We start from the raw sequence: 27,183 nt of genomic DNA on the forward strand, positions 1-27,183 counted from the left end.
TCAGGGACCCTCCCCAGAGGTTTGCGGGGGACGGGACGGCCCCGCAGACCAGGCGCCAACGCCGCCCCGGGCACGCCTCACCTCGCCTCGCCGACGGGAGAATGACGCCGCGGACGTCACGGCCGGGAGGATGACGTCATCGCAAGGCCTCCGCCGCCGGGCGCCGCCTAGGGGCCAGCCCGGCCGGTGCGCCGGGCGGGACTTCCGGCAACGCGGCCGGAAGCGGCGCGGAGGGCGAGCGGCGGTTGGCGGGCGGGCGGCGGCGGAAGCGGAAGCGGCGGCGGCGCAGGCGCGGTGGGAGCCCGGGCCGAGGGGAGGGAGGCGCCCGCCCGAGAGCGCCATGGAGTCGCGGGGGGAACCGCAGCCGCCGTGAGTGCGCGGGGCCGGGGCCGGGCGCGGCGCGGGGGGGGGCCGGCCCAGCCCCGCCGGAGGAGCCGCCGCCGCCATCCCGCTCCGCCCCGCCGCCCTCCTCCGGCGGCCCCGCCGGGGATGGAGGCGGGGGCGGAGTGGAGAGGCCCGGGCCGCGCCCCGCGGCGGAGCTGGCGCAGGGCTCCGGGGCAGGCGGAGAAGGGGGGGGGGGGGTCAGCCCCCTCCCCGCGGGAGGGCTCCTCCGCCCGATCGCTGGGAGGCCCGCCCGCGGCGGTGGGGGGGGGCTCGGGATGAGGCAGCCGGGTCGTCTCTGACAGCGGGGAGAACGCCGCCTGGAGCGGCGGCCCCGCCGTAACGGCGGCGGGAGGAGGAGGAGGAGCTCCCCTCGCCGAGCAGGGGCGGCGGCGGGAAGCCGTCCTTATAAACCCTGCCCCGCAGTGATTGCCACCTGGGTGCGGGCGCTGCTTCCCGCGGGGGCGGGGAGGGGGGCCGTACCCGGGTGGGAGGAGGGCCCCTGGGTGTCACCTCTCTTCCTAAGCCTGGAGCGCGGCTCCCGGGAAGGAGGAGTTCGATTTCAGCCCGATGCCTTGGCCCCGATCGCGTTCCTTTCCCGCAACCCGGGGCCGCTGCCTGTCGTGGGCACGCACCGGCTTCGGGAGGAAGGGCTGGATTTTGCTCTTGCGCGGGGCGGTAGCTGGAAGCCTTAGCCCGCCGTCCGATGCGCTTCCTGCTTTAGATCCTTCGGGATCAATACCGCCGCGATGCACCGGCCCCTGAAGCCGGATAATCCACCTGAACCGCGGAGCTCAGTAGTTGTAAGCTGGATAGCTTGATACTAAGAGGGGCTCAGACGGTCAGCGTTTATTATTGTGTCAGGAAAGCCTTGCGCGGCCGAGGTGTGCCTCGGCAGCACGCCCTCTGGAGCGAGCTTTTCTCTGCCTTTCGCAACGCTGTGTTCGCGGGCCGAGCCGCCCAGTCGGTAGATGGCTTCAGCAGGAGCGTCTGCAGAGCGGGTCCGGCCGTCGTGCGCGGAGTCAGACGTAGTTTGCCGTCAGCCGGAAGTCGCCACGCGTCGGAATAGGCGTGAATTGTCCGCTGGGAATGTCGGGAAGCGCGGCGGTTTCTAGCCGGCCGGCCTCTTCCCCCAGCGCTAGCGGGCCGCGATGGCCGCTGAAAGTAGCTCGTCTGAACTGTTCTTTCCGCAGGAACAGAATGAGCCAGGGGGACTCGAACCCAGCAGCAGTCCCGCATGCCGCTGAAGATATTCAGGGAGATGACAGGTGGATGTCGCAGGTAAGGCTGGGAGAGGGTGGATGCCCTTGGCGGGGAGGCAGGCGGGAGGGGGGCTGCTGGGCGAGTGCTGCACGGGCCCCGTCTGGCCACGCGTCTGACCCTGAGGCCGTAACAGCTCTGCCGCCCCAAAGCCGGCGGGCTCTCGGTACGCGCCTGCCTTGGGATGACGAAGCAAGGCAAGAAGCAGCGTCGTTGCAGGACCTGAAAGGCGTGAAGCCGTTTCAGAAAGCACGCCGGCCGGCCCGTGAGCTGGGAGAAATTGCCGGCCCCTTTGTGAAACAAAGCGCGGAGCGGCGCTTTCCAGCGCGCGTCTTTGCGAGGGAGTGACAAAGCTGGAAATAGCAGGGGCGAAGCGTCTGGCCTGCCCGTCCCTTGCTGCGGCGCTTCCTCCCGGGCAGGGAGAAATAGCCAGAGGACGCTGGCTGCGGTGACTAACCGTTAATGTCTCTGTTCTGTACTTGTTCAATCTGATGGGCGGCTGACAGGCTCACGGCTTACGTGCGTGTAGCGCGTAGACCAGACGAGCTGCTGCTCTTGCCGGAACCGAGACTGTTGGTGGGGTCGGTGTAGTCGGGAGGAGCGTCCAGCGGTTCACGGGTTAACGCGGAGAAGGGTGTTGGAGGGACTGGCGCGGTTGGGCGGCAGGGGAGACTGGCTGGGCAGCTGTCCCTTTCTGTCCTGCGGCAGAGGTAGGGATGAGGAACTGTCAGCCGTCGGCCGGAGCTTACCTTGCTGCTTTCTTTTAACAGCACAATAGGTTTGTCTTGGACTGCAAAGACAAGGAGCCCGACGTGCTCTTCGTGGGTGACTCCATGGTGCAGTTGCTACAGCAGTATGAGGTATTGTTAAAGAAAGGAGGATGGTGGGGTCATAGGAATTGGAGCGTTTCTCTCTCTCACCCGGAGCTGATGTTCACGCGTAACGCTGACCATTTCTTCTGTTCCGATTTCACCGCCATCCCTTCGGGTTTATTCTGCCCTGCTTCCTTAACTTCCCAGTGCTTGTACCAAGGCTTGCCACTTTATGAGCCATTTGCAGTCTCTCGCTGAAGCCGTTACTGACTGCCTCCATTTTAAACAGACGTACGCAGGCCCTCGCTAGTTCCTCGAGTCTCAGATTCCGGACTCCCATCGAAATCTTTGTCGGTGTGTCTTGCGCGGCCAGACCACGGTTAACCCCCTGGCACTTGGGGTGCTGTAGGCGTTGGCACGCTGGCTTTGCTCCAGAACTCTGTTGGGGCAAAGAAGGGTGCTGCTGCTCCGCCGTGGTGGTAACAGAGCAGCTTTGTTCTGCCGGAGCTGCTTCCGTTTTTTCTAGTTTTGTTACCTGGTGATGAAAAGGATTTCTTCAGGTCATAGACACCTTCTTCAGAAGCCCTGTACTTAGGGAGGCTAGGGACACGGTGGTCTGCAACAGATCCAGCGCTCTCTGTGTCTCTGACGAGCTGGGCAAATAGCTGCTCGAGAGAACTTCCCCTTCCTTTGTGCTAGGACCCAGTGCTCGAACATCAGCAACCCCGTCTCTTCCGGCCTCCGAGTAAAGCCCCGTCCTGTGTTTAAATGCCCTTTACGGAAGTGAGTTTTCAGAGGGAGTCTCTTGGCTCCTTTCAGTGTCCTCGAAGACATCGCTCGTCTGCGTAGCGCCTTTCTTTCACGATCGGGGTGCTGCGCTGAAATAGCAAATCGATTTCTGATTGCAGATATGGCGAGAGCTCTTCTCACCGCTCCACGCGTTGAATTTCGGGATTGGTGGAGACACCACAGGACACGTTCTATGGAGACTGAAGAACGGTGAACTGGAGAACATTAAACCGAAGGTATAAGCAGAAAACCAAACCAGGCAGCCCTGTGCTGACTTAGAAGAGACTTCAGTGCTTGAGCGGTGCAGAACTGAGCGAGCTGTTAACTCTTAACAGACCTTTTCGTTCGAGCAACCGTTGGCACTGAGTGTGCGTCACGTATCGAAACGCCTTTGGCTAAGCCAGAAGTGTTTGGGAACAGAGCCGCACGTCTCATACGCGGGGCTGGCGCCGCTGAACGCGCGGCTCGGGGGATGTCGTCCATCAATGGAGGCGACCTTTCAGTCCTAGCGAAAACGTTGACCGGGCCTACGATTTACCATAGCTAGGCGTAGTCGGGAGTTGCGGTGTGTCTCTCAGGCCCGCGACGCAGTCTTGGCCTCCGGAAAGGGACGGTGAGGTATTTGATAGGGAGTTCGCGAAGATGTGCAGGATGCCTGGTGAGGATCGGCTTCCCAGTCCGCGCCTCCGGTTGCAGCCCTGTTGCGAGCGTCTTTACCGAAAGCGGTGGGCAGCGCACCAAGGTGCTCTTACGCAGGGCGTGCCCCAGGCAGGGAGGCGGCGGCGCTCGTATTCGAGCCTCCTGTTTAACGGTTTACGGTCTTTTAAAGTAAAAAGTGGAGCTGTACGGTTGTCCCTTCCCCTAAGGAGCTTACGTTATACTGTATAAATCTACGTCACGCTCTTTTTGACCCACGTAGGCTCCTGCAGGTGTGTTGGCCAAGAGGCTCCGAAACGGGGTGGGCTCAGACGTCTCTTAGGCTGTCCAGAAACGCTTCAGTAGTAGCAGTCCTTCATCCGTAGCGAGGGCCAAGACAGAAGCTCCTAAGATGCTCTTCAGAAATCGGCATAACTGAGAGCTGAAGACCTCTTGCAGTCTGAGTTTAGCCTTGAGCCCGACTCTTCACGTGGCTCGCTGGTCGCAGAGGATGTTTGTGCAGGGGTTTTCAGGGCCAGCAAGCCTGCTACAGCTTGTTCTGAAAAAGCTGCAAACGTTTTTTTTTTCTCCTTGTAGGTCATTGTTGTTTGGGTTGGAACAAATAATCACGAAAACACAGCAGAAGAAGTAGCAGGCGGAATCGAGGCTATCGTGCGCCTGATAAACACCCAGCAGCCACAGGCCAAAGTTATCGTACTGGTATGTCTCTTGGAGCGCTGGGAAAACAAACCGCTCTGAGGAAGCCCCGTGTTCTCTGTACCGTGCCTCCGCGATACCGGGAGTTACTGATCGTTACCGGGGAGGGCTGGCGCTTTATCTGTCTCCTGCCTTGTGCGTGCCTCCCCTCCTTCGCTTGGCTTTGCAGGAGTCGTCCTTTCGGCCCCTCCAGAGACGGGTGTGATCGTTCCCGTTAGCGGCGCTGCTGTCCCGCTTCGAGACGTCGTCGAAGAAGTCCTGTGAGGGGAAAAGCGGTGCCCAGATCAGAGCTGGCGCTGGGAATCCTAGTTGGCTTCCTTGCCCTAACAGCTTAGCTGGTGCCTCTCTTGTTGAGAGGCTGGGCGATGGCGTTCAGTACACCGCTGAAAGCTGATAGAAAGAGCAGAGCACAAACTGATGCATTTAAAAAAGAGAAAAAGAAAGCAGGCGCCTTGCCAGTTGTGCTTATAGCTCATCTGGCGCCCTTCACTTGCATTTCAAATTAGGCCTGAGCGGACAAAGTCTGATGCAAGGGATGAGTTCCCCTTGCCACAGTCAGCTTAAACCTTGAAAGGCAGCCCGAATGGGAAGGGAAAGCAGGCACTGTTACGCCGTCCAAGTCGTGTGAAGCTCTTTTTTTGCCTCCTTCTCGTGCCAGGGCCTGCTACCTCGTGGAGAGAAGCCAAACCCGCTGCGGCAGAAGAATGCCAAGGTGAACCATCTGCTAAAAGCCTCGCTCCCCAAACTGCCCAACGTCCAGCTGCTGGACGTGGACGCCGGCTTCGTGCACTCAGACGGCACCATCTCGTACCACGACATGTTCGATTTCCTGCACCTGACGGGAGGGGGCTACGCAAAGATCTGCAAACCCCTCCACGAACTGATCATGCAGCTGCTGGAGGAGACCCCCGAGGAGAAACGAGCTGCCCTGGCCTGAGTAGCGGATGTCGGCGTTAACAGCATCATCCAGCCCATCGGATCAGTTCTGTCACTGGCACTACAGAATCCTTCTTTCTTAAAGCACTTTTCCATTGTAGAATGTTACCGGATGTTCGTACCTAGTGTTTTGAGGGGGAAGGCTAATGTTTAACTGGTCTTGTACATATGAGGGCCGGCTTGGTTGGTTTTATTGCAGGAGGAAATTAGCTGAAGAAGAGTTTTGCTTTTAAACCATTCCTCATTTAAACCGAGAACAGGACTGTCACTCTGTGCCCCTCTCACGTCTTGTTGCTCTGTGGTTGTCCTAGCACCCTTGTAGCCTGTCTCTGACAGCCCGCGCACAGCTCCTGCCTCACCGTTCCTGGCTGTAGGGATCGTGCTCTGTGTATTAGCCTCTGAACAAGAATCACATTCCACTTGCAAAAGCCAGAACAGATGCATTTTTCCAAACTCGGTCCCACCTTTTAACGTTTTTTGGGGGTTTGGGGTCGTGGTGGTTTTTTTTTTTCCCCTGGGGGGGTTTTAAGCGACACGCGTTGCTTCCTCGCTCCTTCTTTCTGAAGCGGTGTGAAACTGGGATTCAGAAACGTAAAGAAACAAAACGGTTAACCGAACGCGTGTAACACTCCCAGGTGCTTGCTCTTGCGCTTCCTTCACCGTGCCTGCGAGCCGGGGCACCTTTCCTCCCGCGTAGCTTTCCCTGGGGGCGGTCTCGTTCAGGTGCTGCTGGCTGTCCTGTTCTCTGCTCCTGTCTCGTGTCTGGTGTCGCTGGCTTTTAACAGTTGCTCAGTTTAGGATTTTAATTATCCAGTAAACACCGCGCAAGGCGGTCGCTTCCTCGCCACTCTAGAACCGACGTTTCGTTCCTCCGCGATGCCCGTCGTGCCGCAGGGCTCTTTGCAGTGCTGTGCGTTGTTCCTTTTTTTTTTTTTTTTAAGTGTGACCGTTACGTCCTTCTTTCCTAAAGGAAACCCATCTGAATAGCCCCTGTCTGCCAGGCCTAAATCAGTCTGAAGCTTTACGGATTCCAAGGTGTATATTTCTTTATCGCTTCTGTTTTACTTGTATAAACATTTTATTCGAGCAACTACGGCCTCTTACGGTAAAAAGTGAAGTCAGGGCGTAGCTTTTCCTGCCCTGGACGCTGCTCCTCGCCCCTAGCCGAGGGAGCCGGAGGGGCAGGTGCCCTCCGACAGCGGCCGCGACTAGGTGGGATTTCGGTTTGGTTCTTTTGTTACGAGGGCTGCTTGTAGCCTACTAATGATCGTACGAAAACAGCCTTTCGTTTAGAAGTGAAAGGTTCTCTTTTTTTGCAGAAAGAAACCGGTTCGGACCCGAAAGGCAGAGCCCTACATGAATAGAGAAGTCTACTTGCGAATAAAACACTTTTAAACAAAGTCTGTTCCTCCTTGGCTTACCTGCCAGGGCCGGAGCTTGGCGGTGCCGCGCAGACCTCGCCGCCCTTCGCGCTGGGGTAGCCGGCCGGCAGCCGCCAACGCGGGCCTCGGCGCTTCTTCCCCTGCCGGCGGGCGCCGCGGTCGCCCGTCCTCGTCTCGGCGGGTAAATCGGAGAGGAACGGATAGCTTTTTAGCGGGCACTTCGTCCCGCGTTGCGGATGAGGGGTCTTTAGGTGTCCAGGTTGCTTGCTGTGCCCTGCTGCAATGAAGTACGTAGGTACTGTATATAGTCTGTCTGCCCTTTTTTATAATAAAGGGTGCTGGTGTTTAATGCCGTCTATAACCTAGCATTAAGGAATACTTAAATGTCCCCACTACCTTCCCCTCTTCCTGTAGATTTGATCGTAGCAGGATTTCTGCCTGGATTGCATGCGTAGTGTGTGTTTTGTTGCCAGTATATGTGATGGACACACAGATGAAGGAAAGGTGAAGCGTTCCGCTCGCCAGGATCAGAAGCGGGAAGGTTCGGAGGGCCGCGGTAGAGGAGGGGTTACGGTCCTACCCCCACCGACCGGAGTAGGGACGCGCCGCTCCCCAAGGCTCGCTCCGGAGCTCCGCTGCCTTGCAGGACGGGCCGTAAGGGAACGTTGCTCACGCTTGCCATCGGATGCTCGCTGGAGAAGTCGGGGCGAGGGAGGGTGGAAAAATCAAATGTTAAAACCGCGCCGCGGTGGAGGATTCCTGGGGAAAGGACTTCTCCACCCCCCCCGCGCCCCTTAGGGAGACGGGATAAAATACGTTCTGCTCCCTGTGAGCTTTGCAGGGTTCTAGGCTTGCGTGAAAAGGCCGCGTGCTAGTTTAATCTATGCATCCCCGCTTCCCTCCCCGCTGTCGCTGCGTTCGGCTGAAGAGACGCTAACCAGGCACGTACTCTCCAGGAAAAAGCTCTGACTTCTCAAGCCGGCTGCGCTCGGCTGTGAGTCAGCCCCCCCTTGGCAGGGTGCCGGGTGGACCGAGGGGTTTGGCAGGCTCCCGAGCCTTCTGCAACGTGACTGAGGACGGCTCTGCCGGCTCCGCTTTGGCTTGGCTTGCTGAGGTGCCACGCTCTCTGCTTGGTGGGCACGTTCAAGCGCTGGCGGCCCTCCTCCTCTGCCCCCGTAACCATCTCTGATACTGCTGGCGCTGCGTAAAGAGAGCGAGGGCGGCTTCCCCTCCGTTCAGGCTTTACCTCTGCTTGTCGCTGCCTAGTAAGAAACCGTCCCGCTCGCGGCTGCGAGGTTTTGTGGGAGGGCGAGGAGGGGTTCTCCCTCCCCTCGCTGGCCTAGCGCGAAAAACCGAGCGCCTCGTCGCAAAACGCGTGGAAAAGCTTCGGTTCCGGCTACGGGCGACCGACGTCCCTTGGGGTTGGGGCCGGGCTCCCCTCGCCCAGCCAGCGGGAACCGTGTCGTTGTTAAGGGTCGGCTGGGAAAGAACGGGCCCTGCGGGGCTTCTCCCCTCTGGAAACGACCCGGTTGCGTTGGACAGCTCTGTGCCGGAGCCCGCTGTCTGGTCTGTGTCAGCGTCGCCGGTTTCCTATTTATTGCAGCCGAGAGAAAAACAAAGCGAAAGGCGCGGAAGGACGGCAAGAGCCTCTTGTAACTCACTGGGGGGGGACAGGAGGACGACCGCGGGACGGGGCCGGTGAGGAGGAAAGCCCGTACCGTGCGTGAAACGAGGCCGCAGCCTCCCTCTCCGCGGCCCTGCCTCCCTCCCCGCCTGCCGGCGCTGCCCTCTCGCCACCCTGAACCTTCCCCGGGACAAAAAAATTGTGATTCTGCTTTGGCAAAAATGCATCGGCCGGTAGCGCTCGCTCTGTTAGTGCATATTTCGATATAAATGTCAATGTTTCACCCCACCGTGTTACAGCGTGTGTGTGTGTGTGCGTGCCTGCCGAGGCGCCCGCGTCTCTCCTTCCCTCTCCGTGTCGGCGACTCGTTGGGGTTCGTTTCGGCGGGGGCCGGGGTGGTGCTGCCCCACGCGGAGCCGCCCGGCGAACCCCCCGCCGGGTGCACTCGCGGCGTTCCCTCCCGGGGGTCTCCGGAGCCACGCTCGGCTGGATCCTCGCTCCGCGTCTCACGCCCCGTCCTTTCCCCGCTCCGTTCGGGGGGGCTTTTCTTCGTCGGCTTGTCCTCTCCTTTCACCATGCAGAGCTTAGGTCCTGTACCCGAAGCTGCAAGCAAGGTCCTGCGGGTAACGGTAACGGGTCTTTTGGCCCTCGACAGGACATCGGCCTGTGTTCGGTTACTCAGTGACCTGTTTGTAATGGCCCTGAAATGAACGGGGAGCGCGCATCACCACGCAGCCCGACTTACGGTCATCCCAGCGGAGGTGGTGCGCGGGTTTGAAGGGCAGCTTAGGAGTCGGTCGGCGTTCTGCTTCTAGCTCCTGCGTGGGCGTCCGTCTGTCCCTGAGGAAGTCGTCCCGTCTGCTGTCGGCGTCGCCACCCGTAACCTGGAAACAACGTGCAGACTGTCCGAAAAGTGCTTTGGGATCCTCGGTGAGAGGACCTATAGAAATAAAGTGCACAATAGCAGCAGCGCTCTTGTCTCGTTACGTTTGTCCTGCAGAGAACAGAGGGAAACCGGCGGCAGGGTGTTGGATGTCAGTTCGAGCCTCGAAAATGCCTTTCTACGAGGTTTCGTGGGGCTGAGCTGCTTCGGCGGGGCGTTTAAAACCGAAAAACCCGATCGATCGATCGATCAATCGCAGACACACAAAATGCGACACGGTGGCCCCAGAGCCCTTAGAGAGGGGACCGTAAGCGGGAAGCCCGTCGGCAGCTGGGACGGGGGGTGTTTGAGGGAGGCGCACATCGGGATGCTGCGTGGCGTCGCTCCCGCTTCCCCACGGAACGGAGCCGTGGGAAAAAACTTGGAAGGACTTCGAGTTACTTCAGCCTCTGGGGATGACGGCTGCTGCAAACGGGAGGGGAGGCGGCGGGAGCCCCTGCGCCGAAATCCGGAGGGGAGCGTGGGAAGGGGAAAGGCGCCTGTGCGGTGGCAGCGCCGTGCCTTGCCTGGCAGGGGATTTTGCCGTGTGCCAGGACGCTGGTGGCAGGCCGGCTGGGCAAGTGGCTTGGGTGAGTGGCCGGAGCATCGCCTGGCCTCGCCGGCCGCAGGCTGGAGCTGGCCGCGGGGCCCCGGCCAGGGAGGAGTCCCCGAGCCCTGCGCCGAGGAGGGAGTGGGAGCAGGATTTCCTCCTGCGGCGAGCCGGGGCCGGTTATGGCTCCTGCATCGCGCGCCCCGCCATTACCGCAGCAGCTCGTCTGTCCGGACCGGCAGCCGCAACGACCCGTCCGAGCCCAGTGCTGGGAGCTGGGGGGGTTGGCAGCATCCCTGCTGCGCCCGTCGGGGCAGGGGCTCCCCTCTGGGATGAGGCTTCCCCTGTGGGGTCCCAGATGGGGCAGGGGCTTCCCCTGTGGGGCCTCGTATGGGGCAGGGGCTCCCTTCTGGGATGAGGCTTCCCCTGTGGGGTCCCATATGGGGCAGGGGCTTCCCTGTGGGGTCTTGTATGGGGCAGGGGCTCCCCTATGGGATGAGGATTCCCTCTGGGGTCCATATGGGGCAGGGGCTCCCCTATGGGATGAGGATTCCCCTCTGGGGTCCCATATAGGGCAGGGGCTCCCCTATGGAGCAGGGGCTTCCCCTGTGGGGTCTCGTATGGGGCAGGGGCTCTGCTATGGGACAGGGCTTCCCCTCTGGGGTCCCATATGGGGCAGGGCTTCCCCTGTGGGGTCTCGTATGGGGCAGGGGCTCCCCTCTGGGATGGGGCTTCCCCTGTGGGGTCTGTATGGGGCAGGGGCTCCCTATGGGATGAGGATTCCCCTCTGGGGTCCCATATGGGGCAGGGGCTCCCCTATGGGATGAGGATTCCCTCTGGGTCCCATATAGGGCAGGGGCTCCCCTATGGAGCAGGGGCTTCCCCTGTGGGGTCTCGTATGGGGCAGGGGCTCTGCTATGGACGGGGCTTCCCCTCTGGGGTCCCATATGGGGCAGGGGCTTCCCTGTGGGGTCTCGTATGGGGCAGGGGCTCCCCTCTGGGACGGGGCTTCCCCTGTGGGGTCTGTATGGGGCAGGGGCTCCCCTATGGAGCAGGGGCTTCCCCTGCGGGGTCTCCCTAGGGCAGGGGTGCCCGACGGAGCGGGGGTTCCCCGGCGGGACGCGGGCTGCCGAGGGGGCCGGTCCCCCCGGGCAGGGGACGCCCGCGCCCCGGCACCACCCGCCGCCGCGTCACTTCCCCGGCCTGGCCCTTTAACGTGTGACGGTGCGTGACGTCACCGCCGGCCCGTGTTTACAGCTGCCTGCGGACCGGGGAGATACAAAGTACCGGCACCGACACCGGGCATCGGCACCGGGCACCGGGCACCGGGCAGCGGCAGCACCGCCGGGATCCAGCACCGGGCACCGGCAGCAGAACCGGGTACCGCCTGCGGACACCGGCCCCGGCCCCGGCCCCGGCCCCCGCGCCGCCCCCGGGCTTTCCCCGCAGCGCCCGCCCGGATCGGTACCAGGGTCAGCGCCGGCCCGGGGACCCGCACCGGCACCGGCACCGGCACCGGCCACCGGCACCGGGCACCGGCAGCGGGGCTCGCCATGGGGCAGGGTGCCCGGCCGCACCCCGGCTGACCGACCCATCCCGCCCCGTCCCATCCCGCCCCGGCGGACCTTGGCCGGCCGGGCAGCGGCGGGCGCGGCCGGGGATGCTGGCGGGATGCCGGGCACCGGGGCGGCCGCGCTGGCCTGGGCGCTGCTGGCCTGGGCGCTGCTGGCCCTGCCGCCCACCCTGCCCCAGCCCCAGCCCCAGCCCCAGCCCCAGCCCCGCAGCCGCCCGCAGGTGGTGGAGAAGGAGGCCCGCTTCAACACCACCTACGCCGACTGGGTGGACGCCGACCTGCTCAACATCTACGCCTTCAACCACAGCGTCCGGAGGAACCGGGTGAGCCGGCGGGACGGCCAGACCGGCCGGTGCCCGCTCCCCCCGCGGGCTCCCCTTCCCCCGGGCTCCCCCGGTGCCGGGGCGTTGGGGCGCACCGGGGTACGGCGGCACCCCGCCGTCCCGGCGGCGGGGACGCATCCTCTGCCACGAGGGCCGAGCAAAGTCCAGCCGCCGGGGACGAGCCCGCCGCGGCCGGTCCTGCCCGGCCAACGCGTCGCCTTCCCGCTCTCCCCGCAGACGGAGGGGGTGCGGGTGTCGGTGAACGTCCTCTCCGACCACAAGGACTTGCCCGTCCTCTTCGTGGTGAGGCAGAAGGAGGCGGTGGTCTCCTTCCAGGTGCCGCTCATCCTCCGGGGCCTGTGAGTATGGGTGGGTGCTGCCCCCCTGCCCGGCCGAGCTGCCGGGACCGGCGGGCGGGCAGGGGTCCCGGCGGGCAGGGCTCGGGGGCGGCAGGCACGGCACAGCTCGGCGGCGGGCGCTCTGCCTGCCCAGGTACCAGCGGAAGTACGCGTACCAGGAGGTGAGCCGCACGCTCTGCCAGCCCCAGACCAAGGCGGAGGTGGAGACCCAGCACTTCTACGTGGACGTCTCCACGCTGTCCCTCAACACCTCCTACCAGCTGCGGGTCACCCACGTGGAGAACTTCGTGCTGCGGTGAGGGGGAGCCCTGCGCCCCGGTCGCCCTCCCTGGCCGCCCGCCCGCTGCCTGCCGAGCCTGCGGGCTCCCCTCGCTAGCCGTCAGCCTTTCCCGTGCTCTCTGCAGGACGAACGAAAGGTTCAGCTTCAATGCCACGGCAGCCCAGCCGCAGGTGAGGAGGGGCCGGCGTGGCGTGGCGTGGCGTGGCGTGGCGTGGCAGAGGGTCTGCGCCCGAGGCCAGCCCAGGGAGGAGAGCGTGGCCAGCGTGGCAGTGACGGGGCCCTTTCCCCCTCCCAGTATTTCAAGTACGAGTTCCCTGAGGGAGTGGACTCGGTGATCGTGAAGGTGACCTCGGCCGTGGCCTTCCCCTGCTCCGTCATCTCCATCCAGGACATCCTGGTAGGTTTGGGCGGCGGGGCCTCCTGCCTGGGCGACCCGTGATGCCCGGCGAGGGGCTGACGGCCCCTCCGCCCCGCAGTGCCCCGTCTACGACTTGGACAACAACGTGGCCTTCATCGGGATGTACCAGACCATGACGAAGAAGGCGGCCATCACGGTGCAGGTGGGCGCGGGGGACTGCGCCGCGGGGCCGTGCCGCTCCCGGCCCCTGCCTGGCTCTGCCGGTTAGCAGAGCTTGCAGCGGTTATCTCTCCGGGGCGGCCCCGAGCCCCCCAGGGAGCCCCGGCTGCGCGGGGCGGCGTGCGAGACCCCCGGCTGGGCTCCGCTGACCCCCGTCTCTCACCCCCCCGGGGACGGCCGCCGCAGAAGAAGGATTTCCCCAGCAACAGCTTCTACGTGGTGGTGGTGGTGAAGACGGAGGACGAGGTGTGCGGGGGGGCTCTGCCCTACTACCCCCTCTCCAAAGATGCCTCGCCAGGTACGCCGGGGCTGGGGGAAGCGAGCGCGTCCCTGCCGCCGCGGGTTGCGCGCTGGGGACAGGGTGAGGAGCGGCGTCTGCAGCGGGCTGAGCCCCCGGCCCGGGCCTTCTTCCAGATGAACCCGTGGATCAGCACAACCGGCAGAAGACGCTGGAGGTGATGGTGTCGCCCGCCATAACCGGTAAGCCTGGGAAGGGCTGTTTGGGGCTGGGGGCCGCTGGGCTCCGCGGGGGGCCCCCCGCAGCAGGTCCCCGGGGCTGCCGCTCCCCCTGAGGGCTCATCCCGCCTCTGCGCAGCGGAGGCCTATGTGAGGAGCGTGCTCTTCTGCCTGGGCATCTTCCTCTCCTTCTACGTCCTCACGCTGCTCATCGCCTGCTGGGAGAGCTGCCGGTGAGTTCCCGGGCGTCGCCGCCCCGGCCACCCTCTCCCCTCCGGGCGCTGAGCCCGTGGGTGCCGTGCCGTCCTGTCCCCGGCGCGCGGTCCCGGCGCGGTGGGGGTCCTCGGGCGTGCTGTGCCCCCCTCGCCCCTGGTTGCCCGCTCACGGCCGCTTCCCTCGGCAGGCACCAGAAGAGGAAGGGGCTCCTGGCAGCCATGGACTCGCCCAGCCTGGACACGGGTGAGGGGCTGGGGGGGATCCGCCTGGGGGATTCCCGGTTATTTCACCCTCTCGAGCCCCTGGCAAAGCCCTTGGTTCTGCAGGAGTTCCCCGCTGTCCCCCTGAGCCCCGCTTGTCCCCCAGCTCCCTGGGGACAAATCCCGAAGTTGGGGGGGGGACAGGGGCGTCCTGGGGCTCGGGCTTCACCGCTCTGGGGCTGGCAGGGCTGCGCCGGGGCTTGGGCGTCTCACCAAGTCTGTCTCTTTCTTTCCACGGCTTTCCGGGGACGCCCAGCATCTCTTCTGGGTAGGTGCCAGCATCTGCTCTTTCCTTGGCTGCGAGCTGGCTCCTGTGCCAGCGCAGGCGCTGCTCTGTGCCAAACGGCCGTGCGGCCCCGGGCCGGGGGTGCCACGGAAGGCTGCCGGTGGCTGACGGGGGACCCTCCTGTCTTGCAGGGCACGCCCGCAGCATCCCCGACTCCTTCCTGGGCCATGGTCCCTACAACACCTACAGTTACGGCTCCTTTGGTGAGTGCCGCGCGCCGTCCCTCGCCTCCCTGCCTGTCGGCAGGCGGCCGTGCCCACCCCGTCTGGCCGTCCTCGCAGGGAACGGCTCCTCCGGCAGCACCGAGGGCGTCACGGACAGCGTGGGCTCCGCAGAAGTCCCTTATGGTTACGTGGGTGAGTCCCAGGGCGGCGATGCGGTGGCTGGCATGGCCGCAGCCCTGCAGAGCCAGTGCGCCCGGGCAGCGCCGGCCTGCCCCGACGGTGCTACGCTGCCGGCAGCGTCCCGGCTCTGCCCTTCTCCATCTCCCGGGAAGGGTCCGTGGGTTGCCAGCCCCTCCGTGCGAGCCCGCAGCGGGGTCTCCATTGGTGCCGCCGGCCGGCGGGGCGGATGCGTGCCGGGGAACCCCACCGGGGCTCGGCCCCGCTCCTGCTCCAATAACTCTCGCTTTCCTTTGAAGGGCAGGAGCAGTTCAAGCGGCGCACGCCCTCCGCCCCGATGAGGCCGCTGAGCATTGCCATGGGTAGATGCTGGTACCGGGCAGGGACGGGGCCGATCAAGCCAAAATCTGCCCTGCCTCAAGCTTGCGCCCGGGGCGCTGAGCACCTCTGCTCCCTCCTCCCCTCCCTCAGAGCAAGGGCAGCTGCCCGCAGCCCCCGTCCCGCGGGCAGGGCAGCGCCCGAGGGGCTGCGGGGCAGGGGGAGGACATCGTCCTCCTGGCCCCCCTCGCTGTCCCCAGCCCGGCAGAGCCCCAGGGGTCAAGGGCAACGGGGCGATGCTGGCCCGTGCCGGCACAGCCGGTGCGTGTCCCCGGGGTGGGGGCAGTGCAGGGGTCCAAGACGGAGCCGGAGTCTGTCCCCGGCGTGAGCTGGCGAGGAGGCGGCCAAGCGGTTAATTGGGGGTGATTGGGGTCCTGCGGGGTGGGTGCCGAGGGGGGCTCGGCCGGGGGGCTCTGCTGACGGCCCCGGCTCGGCCGCAGGGGAGCGGTCGCTGGAGAACGTGGCCGGCCGGCCGCGCCTGGACTCGCTCAGCTCCATCGAGGAGGATGACTACGACACGCTGGCCGACATCGACTACGACAAGAACGTCATCCGCACCAAGGTGTGTCCCGCCCCGCGCCCCCCGTGCCCCCGCCGGCTGCCCGCTGCCGGCCGGGACGAGCCCCTCCACCTGCCTCTCCCTCCAGCAATACCTCTGCGTGGCCGACCTGGCCCGCAAGGACAAGCGGGTGCTGCGGAAGAAGTACCAGATCTACTTCTGGTGAGTGGGGGGCCGCGGGGATTGGGGGGGGGGGGGCGCAGACCCGGGGCAGGCGGCGGGGACCCCCTGACGCCCCCTGCCTCTCCCAGGAACATCGCCACCATCGCCGTCTTCTACGCCCTCCCCGTCATCCAGCTCGTCATCACCTACCAGACGGTAAGCGGGGCCGCGGCGGCGGCAAACGGGGCTCCCGGGAGCTCTGGGGGCTGCGGTCCCCAACCGCGCTCCCCGGCTGCCATGGGGAGGGATGTCCCTGGGCGTCCCCCTTGTCCCCGCGCCCCGCCACCGCCTGCTCTCACCGTGCCGTGCCGGCGCGGGCAGGTGGTGAACGTCACCGGCAACCAGGACATCTGCTACTACAACTTCCTGTGCGCCCACCCGCTGGGGAACCTCAGGTGGGTTCAGGGGGGACGGTGGGCGCCTGGGGGTCCCCCGCACCCGGGGCAGGGTTGCGGGGGGGGGCCCGGGCGCCCCGGGGAGGGAGAGGGGGTCCGCAGCACCCACGTCCGGACTGCCCCCTCGCAGCGCCTTCAACAACATCCTCAGCAACCTGGGCTACGTCCTGCTGGGCTTGCTCTTCCTGCTCATCATCCTGCAGCGGGAGATCAACTACAACCGGGCGCTCGTGCGCAACGATGCCCACGCCCTGGTAAGGGACGGGTGGCCGCCGGGGAGGGGGGGGGGTCTCAGCCGCCCAGGACCCCCGCTTCCTCTCCCTCCCTTCCCGCTCCCCAGGAGTGCGGCATCCCCAAGCACTTCGGGCTCTTCTACGCCATGGGCACCGCCCTCATGATGGAGGGGCTGCTCAGCGCCTGCTACCACGTCTGCCCCAACTACACCAACTTCCAGTTCGGTGAGTGCCCCCCGAGCCCCCCCGCTGCCCGCGCCGGGGCCGCCCCCACCCCGCTCACCGCTTCCCCCCCCCCGCCGCCTCCCTTCGCAGACACCTCCTTCATGTACATGATCGCGGGGCTCTGCATGCTGAAGCTCTACCAGAAGCGCCACCCGGACATCAACGCCAGCGCCTACAGCGCCTACGCCTGCCTGGCCCTCGTCATCTTCTTCTCCGTCGTCGGCGTGGTGAGTACGGCGTGGTGCCGGGGGAGGGCGGGGGGCGGCCGGTCGCCCCCGCTGCCCGCCGCCCCGCTCGCCCCGCAGGTCTTCGGCAAGGGGAACACGGCCTTCTGGATCGTCTTCTCCGTCATCCACATCGTGGCCACCCTGCTGCTGAGCACCCAGCTCTACTACATGGGGCGTTGGAAGCTGGGTGAGGCGGGGGGCACCGGTGCGAGCCGGGTGCTGGCAGGGGGGAGGCGTGGTGGCCCCCCCCCGCCCCGGTGCGACCTCCCCTCTCCCCGCAGACTCGGGCATCCTCCGCAGGATCCTGCACGTGCTGTACACGGACTGCGTCCGGCAGTGCAGCGGGCCCATGTACGTGGTGAGTGCTGGCACCGCGGCTCGCGGCACCGGGGTCCCCAGCCCTGCGGAGACCTCGCCTGGCAGCGCTCCCCGCCGCCCGCCCCTCACAGCCCCCCCCCCCCCCCTTTGCAGGATCGAATGGTGCTCTTGGTCATGGGAAACATCATCAACTGGTCGCTGTAAGTGCGGAGCCGCCCGCCCGCCAGGACAGCCAGCTCGTCACAGCTGTGAGCCGAGCGTGACGGTCCCCCCCCGTAGCGGTGGCAGCCCCGGCGTCCCCATGTGCCGCCCCATCTCCCAGGGGCTGCCGGCGTGCCTCAGGGGCAGCGGGGCGCATGGGCACGGCGGGCGGGGGGACCCCCCCCCCCAGGCTGCGCTGACCCCGCTGCCTCTCCCTGCCTCCCCAGCGCTGCCTACGGCCTCATCGTCCGCCCCAACGACTTCGCTTCCTACCTGCTGGCCATCGGCATCTGCAACCTCCTCCTCTACTTTGCCTTCTACATCATCATGAAGGTGCGAGCCAAGCCCCGCCGGCCCGGCTGTGCGGGTGCTGCGTGGGGAGGGCAGGGCAGGGGCAGGCACCCCTGCCAGCTCCTGCCTGCACATTGACCCTGGCCTCTCCCGCAGCTCCGCAGCGGCGAGCGCATCCAGCTCATCCCCTTGCTCTGCATCGTCGGCACCTCGGTGGTCTGGGGCTTCGCTCTCTTCTTCTTCTTCCAGGGGCTCAGCACCTGGCAGGTGAGCGGGAGGGCGGCGCGGCGCGGCGCAGTGTGGCAGGGTGGCCACGGGCCGGCGCGGTGACAGCTGGCCCTGTCCCCGACAGAAAACGCCGGCCGAGTCCCGGGAGCACAACCGCGACTGCATCCTGCTCGACTTCTTTGACGACCACGACATCTGGCACTTCCTCTCCTCCATCGCCATGTTCGGCTCCTTCCTGGTAGGTGCTGGCTGCCGCCGGCATGGCTGCCGGCTGCCCCTCGCCGCCCCGGCTCACCGCGGCCCCGCTCCCCTCGCTCCGCAGGTGCTGCTGACGCTGGACGATGACCTGGACTGCGTCCAGCGGGACAAGATCTACGTCTTCTAGGGGCCCGCAGCCGCCCGCGGCCCTGGGACCGTGCCAAATGCCTGGCCGCAGCCCCCAGGAGGGGGGGGACCCGCCGGGGCGGTGCGTGCCCCTGGGGAGGGATGCCCGTGCTGCGGGTCCCGCCAGCCGTTCCGTCCCCCTCCCCATGCGGCCCCGGGGTCCCGGTGCGCCTTCTTCCCTTCGGCCGGGTCCCTCCCCGGCGCTGCGTGCCCATCCCCGGGCTCTCGTAGCCAAAAATGGGGCTGGGGGGCCACCGGGGCACCCGTCCTCGGTGGCAAGTGACACCGGAAAAGGTGCTGCTGCCACTGCCGCCGCTGCCCCGTGTCCGTATGCCCGTGGGCACGGTGCGGGGGGCTGGGGTGAGCGCCGTGCCAGCAGCCCCGTGGCCCCCCGAGCACGCGGGTGCGGGTCTCTCAGTGCCTGAGCCGTAGGGGTGGGAGGTGGGGGCGCGTGCGTCCGGCGCGGTGGCGGCGGTGGCGATGGCGGCGGCCGGAGAGGCCCCGCTCGCGCCTCCTTCGGCGTCCCAGGAGGGCGTCGGCCGGCGCGTGGCCCCCACCGCCACGCCCCACCAAGGCCGCCGCGTGCTCTCCACGCGCGGGTCTGCTGGGAAGGGACTCGCATTAAAGTGTCTGCACTTTGCCCGCGCCTGCCGTCTCCTGCCTGGGCAGCGGGAGCCCGGCGGGCACCGAGGGTCCCCAAGGGTCCCCAGAGGCAGCAGGCTCTGGCCTGCCGGGCTGTCTCCCGGTGTCAGCCATGCTCTGCTGCGGTGCCAGCTCCTCCTGCTCCCCGGGACTTCGGGAGAGGGAAGATGCCGCAGGGGCTGGGCAGCGTTGCTGCTGCCCTCCTGCCCCGGAGACCCCCCTGTGCGGCACCGGGGCTGCTAAGGGGAGGTCTGTGGGGTGCAGGGGGGCTGGGGCGGCGAGGCTGGCAGCCCCAGGGGGGTTAGGGATGCCCAGGGAGGTCCCACTTCGCGGGCAGTGAGGGTCCTGGGAAGCTGGGGCTCCCCTTGGCATCCCAGCCCGGTGCCAGGGCTGCTGCATGCCTCGCCGTGCCCTGGCCCACCCGAGCGGGCTGGTGCCCGGCCGGGGCAGAGCAAATCCCGGGGATGGCGGCGGGATGCCCAGGCACGATGCCCGCAGCCTCGCTGCTCTGCCCTGGCCAGCCTCGACCGGGGCCCGCCGCGGGCTGTGGGTGCCGTCCGGGCCGCCGTGCCGCCGCAGCAGCCCCGCAGCCCTGCGGGAAGCCCCGCTCGGCCGCCCCAGCCTCCCCGGCAGTGAGCACACGGGGAAACCAGCCATGAAGTCAGGGCAGAAACCCTCGGCGGCCGCCGCGGCCGGGCAAGCGTCTGGCTATAAAAGGACTTTACTCCATCAGCCCCCAGCCCCGCTGGGGCGGAGGCACGCGGGGAATGCTCGGGCACGGGCCGGAGTCGCTGATTTTCGGAGTCTTTCCCCAAATATGGTGCCTGGGCCAGAGTCACGGTGCGCTACGGGGCTGGCGCGCCCCGGGAGGGAGGGCAGGGGGGGGGCTGGCCCCCGGGCCGCGCTGACATCACGGTCCCGGCGCCGGCCTTTTAGCGCAGGGTCGGCCTCCTAACTGTGCAGTGTGCTGGCTCCCGCGCAGAGCATCGCCCCTCGCCTCCGTGAGCAGCCGCTTGTAAGTCCCGCTGCGGGAGGGGGGGGCGGCGGGGAGGGTGCCCCCGGGGTGGGGACGCCAGCCCCTCGCACCGGGGTGCTGCTCCCCGGGACGGGGACCCTGTGCCTGGGATGGCGATGCTGCTCCCGGGACTGCGATCCTCCTCCCTGGATGGGGATTCTACTCCTCCGATTGGGATGCTGCTCCCCGGGATCGGGATTCCGCTCCCTGGATGGGGATGCTGCTCCTCGGATTGCAACACTGCTCCCGGGATGAGGGTCGGGCTCCCCAGGAGGGGAAGCCGCTGCTCGGGCTGGGGACGCTGCCCCGGGGTTCCGTGCTGCTCCTGCTCCTCAGGACCGCGTTGCCGTCGGGGCTGCACGGCTGCGGGTGGGCCGGGCTCAGCCCCGCCGTGGCCGGAGGGGCCGTGCGGGGCTCAGCGCGGGGCTCAGGGCAACGCGGAGGCTCCAGCCTCTGCTCGCCCGTTCCTGCCCTGTGCCTCGCCGGGGACGGGAGACGGGCACGGGGCTGGCGGGTCCAGGGGCAGCTGGCGGCCAGCAGGCACTGCCGTGTGGCTGGGGAAGCCGTGACCGGCGAGGCTGGGGTCCGCACGCAACCCCCCTGTGCCGGGCTGGGCCAGGGCACGGGGCACCGGGGCACAGAGCGGAGGTGGCCGTGGCATTGCTGGCCGTGCCCGGCAGTGCTGGGGATCTGGGCAGAGGCTGCCTGCGAGGCTCATGGGGTACCCCTGCATAACCCCTGGGGCTCGTGGGGTACCCCGGCATCGCTGGCGGCAAGCGGGGTCAGCATCCTCCGCTGCACCGAGCTGTGCCAGGTCTCGGAGCCCGTCCCGCAGGAGCCGGGGCGCATTTGCCCGGCGGTCGGGGCGAGCCAGCCCAGGGCAGGGCGACGGAGCACACGGGTCCTTGAGGGCACAGCCCCAGCGCCCGGTGGCTTAATGCCAAGCGGGGAGCTGTGCGGGGAGGAGCGAGGCCAGCTCCGCCGAGGGCTTGGCTGCCGGCTCTCCCTCCTGGCATCCTCCCTGCCATCCTTCGGCCCTGCCCGCAGCCAGCTACCTGCCATCCCTGCCCGCGGCATGCCCTTACAAGGGCACGGGCACGGCTCCCGCCGCGGTCCTGCCTCGCCCGCGCTCCTCCCTGGCACCAGGACCCGTCACGCCGCGGCCACCCCACGGCACCACGGCCACCCCGCTGTGCCACGGCCACCCGGCCCTGCCATGGCCACCCTGCCACCCGGACCCCTCTGCTCTGCGTCCCCCGTGGGGGCAGCATGGCTGCTCCGGCCGGAGGGCACGGCCACGCCAGGGACGTTTGCGCCAGCCAAGAGCCGGCGCAGCAGGCAGGGGACGGGGCTGAGGCTGCTCCCCTGCGCAGCCTGAGCCGGGGAGCGGGGCCAAGGCACCTCTGCCGGGACGGGAACCATCTGTCCAGGCAGGCTGGGGGGGTCACGGCCGTGCACTCACCTCCAAATACGCCCGGACGGAGCTGAAGGGTCGTTGCGTGGCAAGGGAAGAGCCGGGAGGAGGGCTTGTCCCCGCTGCACCGAGGTGGGAGGTGGATGCCACGGGGTGCTGGGGTGGCCGCAGGGTCGCCGGGCAGGGGGACAGTGTCTCCGCAGCCTGACGGTCCCCGTCCCGCCGCCAGGTCTCCCACCCGCCGCCACAGACATGGCGAACAAGGGCCCGGCGTACGGCATGAGCAGGGACGTCCAGTCTAAGATCGAGAAGAAGTACGACGAGGAGCTGGAGGACCGGCTGGTGGAGTGGATCGTGGCACAGTGCGGGGCCGCGGTGGGTCGTCCCGAGCGGGGCCGCCTGGGCTTCCAGGTCTGGCTGAAGAACGGCATCGTAAGTGGGGGGCCGGGCGCCCGCTACGCCCGCCGGCCCCGGGGCTGGGTGGGCGGCCGGCGGGGAGCTCCGCAGCCGGCGGCGCGGCTGAGCCCAGCCTCTCCTCTGCCGGCAGGTCCTCAGCAGGCTGGTGAACAGCCTCTACCCTGACGGCTCCAAGCCCGTCAAGATCCCCGACACCCCCCCCACCATGGTCTTCAAGCAGATGGAGCAGATCGCCCAGTTCCTCAAGGCGGCTGAGGACTATGGCGTCGTCAAGACGGACGTGTTCCAGACTGTCGACCTCTTTGAAGGTGCGGGCGGGTGGGCGGGTGGGGGGCAACCGGGGTTTGGGGGGAGGCCGGGGCTGCCGCGCCGTGCCCGTCCTCACGCCCCTCCATTCCCCGGCAGCCAAGGACATGGCGGCGGTGCAGAGGACGCTGATGGCCCTGGGGAGCCTGGCGGTGACCAAGAACGATGGGAACTACCACGGGGACCCCAACTGGTTCATGAAGTAAGTGGGGGAGCGCGGTCCCGGGCGTGGGGACCCCCCCACCCCGCCCCACGGCTGCCCAGAGCAGGCTCTTTCCACTGCCCGGCAGCACCCTGGAGCACACGGATGCGGGACACCGAGCTTTTGGCTGGGAAGGGAGGGAGGCTGGGGCACCCTGGGGAGCGGGGGGCTCCTGGGGACGAGGGTCCACCTGCCCGGGGGGGGCACGGGTGCCCCACGGCCTCTCCCTCCGCCCCGCAGGAAGGCGCAGGAGCACAAGCGGGAGTTCACCGAGAGCCAGCTGAAGGAGGGCAAGAACGTCATCGGCTTACAGATGGGGAGCAACAAGGGGGCGTCACAGGCGGGGATGAGCTACGGCCGGCCCCGGCAGATCATCAGCTAGGCAGCCCCCCTCGCCGCCCCCAGCCCTCCCGCCGCCGGGAGAGCAGCCCCAGCCGGGACCTCCGTCTTCGCTCCCCCGCCCCGGCCCAAGCGCGCCGCAGCCGCCCCAGCGCCGGCGGCCGCCACCGCCCCTCACCGATTGGTATTTATTGAAAAGAAAACCGCCAGCCCGCCCAAGCGACCCTTCAGCGCGACCAACGGCAGCACGCGCCCAGCTGCGGCCCCGCACCCGGCGATGCACCCAGCCTCGGGGACGCCCGGGGCAGCCTCTCCCCTCCGGCCTCGCACGCCCCCGCCGCACCCCCGCCAGCCCCGTCGCCAGCCGGTCCCGCTCCCGCCGCGCTCGCCGGCACCCGCGGGTGCCCCGCCGCCTTCCCCGGGATGGCGGGCGGGAAGGGCGCGCGCCCCGGCCCTCGGAGCCGCCCCGCCTGCCCGCAGCCCCGCACCAGCCCCGCGCCACTGCCGCAGAGATCCTTGCGAACGGGGAGAAAAAGAAAATCGGCCTCGGTTTTGTACTTCGTTTTTGTCAAAATTAAAAGGTTATTCATCTAGCGCGGCCTGCTGAGGTTTCCTCCCGCCCGCCCCGTCGCCTCCGGCCGGCGGTGCCGGGCAAGCCGAAGCCACCCTCCGTAAAAACTGCTCAGGTCGCCCGGGCCACGTCTGCTCCTTCTTCCAGCTCCGAACCTGGGAAAACCAGAGCTGGGGCTCGGGCTTGCCCTGCCCGGTTCGGATGGCTCTGCGGGGCGGCTCTGCCCTCTCCCGCCCGAGCCGCAGCGCCGACCTTCCTCCGCGCTCCTTCCAACCGCTCCGGCCCAGCCCTCGCCTCCCCCTGCCCGGAGCAGCCCCGGTTACCCCGGCTCCCATGGAGCAGGGCACGGAGGGCTGCAAGCGGCCACGAGCAGACCTAGCACCCCGGCACCGCGTCCCCACGGGCCCCGGGGCTGGGAGGTGCTGGGTGACTCCTGTTTCCACAGCGAGAAAGCGCTGGGAGGGCAGAGGAGCGACGGATGGGGGAGAGGAGGGTTTTTAAGACTTTTATTTGGAAAGCTACACAAAAGGGCTTTGCTGATTAAAAAACAAACCCCAGCTTTAAAAAAATAAACCAACGAACCCAAAGACACGCGAAGAAGCCAACCCCGCTCGCAGATGAGCCACTGCCAGAGCAACTCAACCTCCCCTTCCCGGCCCAAACCGGGCACCGCTCACGGCCTCGTCCCTCCCGGGCACCGGCCGCGAACCGAGGCCCCGGCGAGCGGCGGGGAGGCAGACCCGGGGAAGCGGCGCTGCCACCATACCCGTGGCAAGCTGGCGCTGCCACTTTTCGCGCCCGCCGCGCAGCAGGGACAGCCCCGTCCTGCCCGCCCTGAGCGGGATGGGTCGAGAAAGCCCTGCTGCCTTCTGCCTCGCCAACGGCACGGCTGCTCGCCTGCCTGCGGGAGGATCAGGAGGAGGCGGCGGGGTCGGAGCAGAGAGGACAGGGAGCAAGCGCTGGTTGGGGATGGGCAAAACGGCTCCCCGCTTCTAAGCTGGGTGTAACTGGTGGGTACTGGCCAGCTCCTAGCCCAGCGGGGAAGGCAAATGACAGGGCCGTGGGGTCCCTGCCTGCAGAGGCGGCTGCCAGAGGCCCTGCCGCATTTTCCAGGCTCATTCCAGGGCAGGCTCCGTTAGGAATGGGTTTAAGGCTTGCTTTGTTTTCCAGAGCGAGGGAAAGGGAAGCTCCCCTTCCACTGCCAGCACTCTTCCTCCTCGTTTCTGAGCCACTTCCAACGCCACCTTCCGCGGGACACAACGGCAACGGTCCCCGATGGCTCAGGACGTCTCTGCTGCCCGTGCTCGGGAAGGACGTACCGAGAGGGAGGGACGCAGCCCAAACCCCCAGCCCCAGCTAGCACGTCTGGCGCTCCCCGTCCTCCGAGAGGAGCTCGGCCGTCGCCTCCCGGCCAAGGTACCCTGCTCCGGCGGCGGCGGCCGCCTCGTGGAAGCTCGCGGCTCTGCCGCTGCTGGGAAGTTTGGGGTGGGTGGGGGTCCAGGACCCCTCCTCCCCCTTGCCCTCCTGGGCAGGCTCCGGGTGCTCACACTCCATCTCGACGTCCTCCATGTCCTTCTCCCGGTAGAGTGGCACAGACTCCATCTCCAGGCCGCTCTCCAGGGCTCTGTGCTTCCCTCCCTGCTGGTACCATTTGCAGGCGGCGGAGCCGTTGCAGGTGAGGTCGAGCCCCACGTTGTTCCTGGTCAGGCAAACCTCCAGCATGTAGTAGAAAGTCCAGAACACGGCAAAGCATCCCAACAGCAGGAGGGTCTGCGGAGGAGGAGAGCCCTTAAGAAACAAAGCCCCCGAGCCCTGCCCCGTTGCCCAGGGGAGAGGGCCCAGCGCCAGGAGGATCAGCGAGGCAGGTTCCCGCTCCTCCCGGTGCTGGCTCCCCGCTCGGCGCCAGCCGGCAGTCGCCCCGGTGCGCAGGCAGGCTCACCTTGAGGGTGTTGGCTGTGATCGTGTAGCGCTGCTCCTCGGGGATCTCCAGCCCGGGAGGGCAGGGCAGGGAGAAGTCGCTGCTCAGGTACTGCCCGCTCATGGCTTCCTCCAGCACCCTGGGGGACAGAGGCACCCCGTGAGGGTCCCGCAGGCAGGGCTGCTCCAGGGAGGGTCCCAAATGCCCGCCAAGGGTCCGGAGTGCCTCTTCCGCCGCCGAGGGTTGCCCTCCCGGGTCAGACCCAGCCAACAGAGCCGTTTGCTACAGCCCACGGCTCCCCTGTGAAGGGTACTGAGGGCAGCCCCAGGGCCCTGCGCTCGGGGCCAGCGGCCAGGCTGCAGCCTCACCCTGCCACGCACCTCGCTGCTCCAGCCGAGCAGCGACTTCTGGTCATGTCCCTGAGCCCTCCATCTCCCGTCTCCCCACCAAGACGGGGCTGTGGTGTCCTACCTCTGCCGCTCCTTCATCTCTGCTGGGGACCAGGAGGAGCCGTACAGGGTCAGCTGCCACTGCTTCAAGGTCCCAGGCCTTAGGCTCTCATCTCCTGGGGAAGAAAGAGGCTGGTCCAGCGGGGAACTCTCCCAGCCGGCCCGGCAGCACCGTGCAGAGCTAGCCCGTGGCCGCCCAGCTGCTGAGCTGGCAGCTCCCCAGGACACGGCACGGAGCTGCTGCCACCACCCCATGAAGGACCCCTGGAAGGCAGGACGCACCGATGTCCCTGATGACCAGTCTGTACGTGCCCTGCGCTTCCTCGCCCCAGCACCGGACCGTGGAGAAGGTCCAGTCAGCAAAGCCATTGGGGTCCCTGCCAAAGGGCGAGAAGAAACAAGCCATGAGAGGGTAACGTACCGAGCCACGAGGCTGGACACGAGCCCTGGCTCTCCTGCTCGGGGCCAGCTGGGCCGGGTGTCCTGCCCCGCAGCGGGAGCCTCCACACCCTGTCCCCCTCGGTGCTTACGAGTCCATGCTCCTGGCGGTCCCTATCAGGGACATCATGCCGCTGGGGCAGAAGAGCCTGATCTCCAGGTTGCCGCGGCGGGGGTGGGTTATGGTGACGGTGACTGCTACGTGCTCCAGGTCCTCATGCCGGAGAGCTCCAGGTCGGCGGTGGTGACTGGGAAAGGGAAGGCAGGGTTTGCCGAGGCTGGCGGTCGGGATGGAGTCCCCACTTCCAGCCGGCCCTAAGGGGCTGCCGTGCCGCTTAACAGGGGGACACACACTCGTCTCTGCCTCCTCCCGGCTGCCCCCGGAGCAAGAGGCAGGAGCCAGGGCAGCCGCACCCCGCGCAGGGAGGCTCTGCCAAGCGGCCGGCGGCGAAGCTGTGCTGTGCTCGGCGGCCTGGCCCTGGTCCATGCTCTGCCAGGAGCCTCCCCTTGTCTGTCCAAGCCGAGCCACCCACACACCTCCCTGGCTAGCACAGGGAAAGGTGTCCTGGCACGCTCCCTCCCGGCCACCCCACGTCGTGCTCGGGCTGCTTGACGTGGGCCAGGGCTGCCAGGTCCTCCCGGACCAGAGGAGCAAGAGGCACCCGGCACCGGCTGCCCTCTGCCCGCAGAGCTGCGCCCTTCGTCCCCTGCCCGAGTTCAGCCAGGACCAGGCAGGGTGGGAAGGACGGTGAGAAAAGGGCGAGGAGTAGGTGGTGAGGAAGGAGGAGGGGTGAAAGGCAACTGCACAGCAGTGGGAAAGCTGAGTCCCGGGCATCTCCCAGCACGTCCCAGAGCAGGAAGACGCTACGAACCCACGCGTTCCTCCGCTCACAAGGAGGGGGCCCAGGCACGCCTCCCCGCCCTCTCCTTTACCAGCAGCCGCTCGCCCGCAGCCGAATCCTGATTTCACAAGCGGGGCCCGGCTGCCGCCCACACGACGTGTGCCACTGCCCCGCGGCCTCCCCGACATCCAGCTCTCCCCCGGCCCTGACTCACGGCTTGCGGGTTCGGGAGCCCACCCAGAGCGCTTTGGCCACTGCAATGAAATAATAACCTCGTCCTTCATCAAACCCGTCCCGCCCTGGATTTGTGCCAGCTTTTGGCAGTCCCGGAGGCCGCTTTGAACCCACA

General features: G+C 67.0%; 5 protein-coding genes across 5 annotated transcripts in view; 4 read left to right on the forward strand and 1 right to left on the reverse strand.

The window, feature by feature from the left end:
* The first annotated feature begins 319 nt into the window (after positions 1-319).
* On the forward strand, positions 320-5,799 carry PAFAH1B2 (platelet activating factor acetylhydrolase 1b catalytic subunit 2). The gene is made up of 6 exons (XM_050910823.1): positions 320-369; positions 1,575-1,662; positions 2,412-2,501; positions 3,362-3,478; positions 4,476-4,598; positions 5,254-5,799. Exons 1-6 carry the CDS (start codon positions 341-343, stop codon positions 5,530-5,532), a joined length of 726 nt encoding a protein of 241 aa, XP_050766780.1. The 5' UTR covers positions 320-340; the 3' UTR covers positions 5,533-5,799.
* A 5,881-nt stretch (positions 5,800-11,680) lies between these two features.
* Positions 11,681-18,738, forward strand: SIDT2 (SID1 transmembrane family member 2). Its single transcript, XM_050910964.1, has 28 exons — positions 11,681-11,905; positions 12,143-12,264; positions 12,398-12,559; positions 12,669-12,714; positions 12,840-12,941; positions 13,021-13,104; positions 13,308-13,419; positions 13,536-13,601; positions 13,717-13,810; positions 13,981-14,036; positions 14,310-14,321; positions 14,471-14,542; positions 14,621-14,695; positions 14,980-15,042; positions 15,499-15,620; positions 15,706-15,779; positions 15,869-15,935; positions 16,101-16,174; positions 16,305-16,428; positions 16,515-16,632; positions 16,723-16,859; positions 16,938-17,046; positions 17,141-17,217; positions 17,331-17,377; positions 17,606-17,711; positions 17,826-17,936; positions 18,022-18,135; positions 18,220-18,738. Exons 1-28 carry the CDS (start codon positions 11,681-11,683, stop codon positions 18,280-18,282), a joined length of 2,634 nt encoding a protein of 877 aa, XP_050766921.1. The 3' UTR covers positions 18,283-18,738.
* Positions 18,739-19,891: 1,153 nt separating this feature from the next.
* On the forward strand, positions 19,892-23,209 carry TAGLN (transgelin). The gene is made up of 5 exons (XM_050910983.1): positions 19,892-19,938; positions 21,582-21,784; positions 21,900-22,077; positions 22,175-22,277; positions 22,518-23,209. The coding sequence occupies exons 2-5, from the start codon at positions 21,605-21,607 to the stop codon at positions 22,657-22,659; spliced, it is 603 nt and encodes a 200-aa protein (XP_050766940.1). The 5' UTR covers positions 19,892-19,938; positions 21,582-21,604; the 3' UTR covers positions 22,660-23,209.
* A 470-nt stretch (positions 23,210-23,679) lies between these two features.
* Positions 23,680-26,479, reverse strand: PCSK7 (proprotein convertase subtilisin/kexin type 7). Its single transcript, XM_050910835.1, is given in 7 exon segments — positions 23,680-24,957; positions 25,127-25,244; positions 25,577-25,670; positions 25,837-25,931; positions 26,085-26,202; positions 26,205-26,307; positions 26,414-26,479. Coding segments are annotated over 7 exon segments (1,008 nt in total). The 3' UTR covers positions 23,680-24,543.
* CEP164 (centrosomal protein 164) overlaps positions 26,478-27,183 on the forward strand; it is a 31,582-nt gene continuing 30,876 nt past the window's right edge. Inside the window, 1 exon segment of the mRNA XM_050910836.1 lies at positions 26,478-26,501. Coding sequence (XP_050766793.1) covers positions 26,478-26,501 — 24 coding nt within the window.

The sequence above is a fragment of the Gymnogyps californianus genome, chromosome 25 (assembly GCF_018139145.2).
Source record: "Gymnogyps californianus isolate 813 chromosome 25, ASM1813914v2, whole genome shotgun sequence".
In the NCBI taxonomy this organism is placed as follows: Eukaryota; Metazoa; Chordata; class Aves; order Accipitriformes; family Cathartidae; genus Gymnogyps; species Gymnogyps californianus.

Coding starts and splice junctions, on each gene's coding strand:
- PAFAH1B2 (XM_050910823.1), top strand. CDS start 341: ATGGAGTCGCGGGGGGAACCGCAGCCGCC. Junction 370..1,574: donor CGGGGGGAACCGCAGCCGCC/GTGAGTGCGCGG, acceptor TTCTTTCCGCAG/GAACAGAATGAGCCAGGGGG. Junction 1,663..2,411: donor ATGACAGGTGGATGTCGCAG/GTAAGGCTGGGA, acceptor TTCTTTTAACAG/CACAATAGGTTTGTCTTGGA.
- SIDT2 (XM_050910964.1), top strand. CDS start 11,681: ATGCCGGGCACCGGGGCGGCCGCGCTGGCCTGGGCGCTGCTGGCCTGG. Junction 13,811..13,980: donor GCCTGCTGGGAGAGCTGCCG/GTGAGTTCCCGG, acceptor TTCCCTCGGCAG/GCACCAGAAGAGGAAGGGGC. Junction 17,218..17,330: donor GCAGCGGGCCCATGTACGTG/GTGAGTGCTGGC, acceptor CCCCCTTTGCAG/GATCGAATGGTGCTCTTGGT.
- TAGLN (XM_050910983.1), top strand. CDS start 21,605: ATGGCGAACAAGGGCCCGGCGTACGGCATGAGCAGGGACGTCCAGTCT. Junction 21,785..21,899: donor TCTGGCTGAAGAACGGCATC/GTAAGTGGGGGG, acceptor CTCTGCCGGCAG/GTCCTCAGCAGGCTGGTGAA. Junction 22,078..22,174: donor GACTGTCGACCTCTTTGAAG/GTGCGGGCGGGT, acceptor ATTCCCCGGCAG/CCAAGGACATGGCGGCGGTG.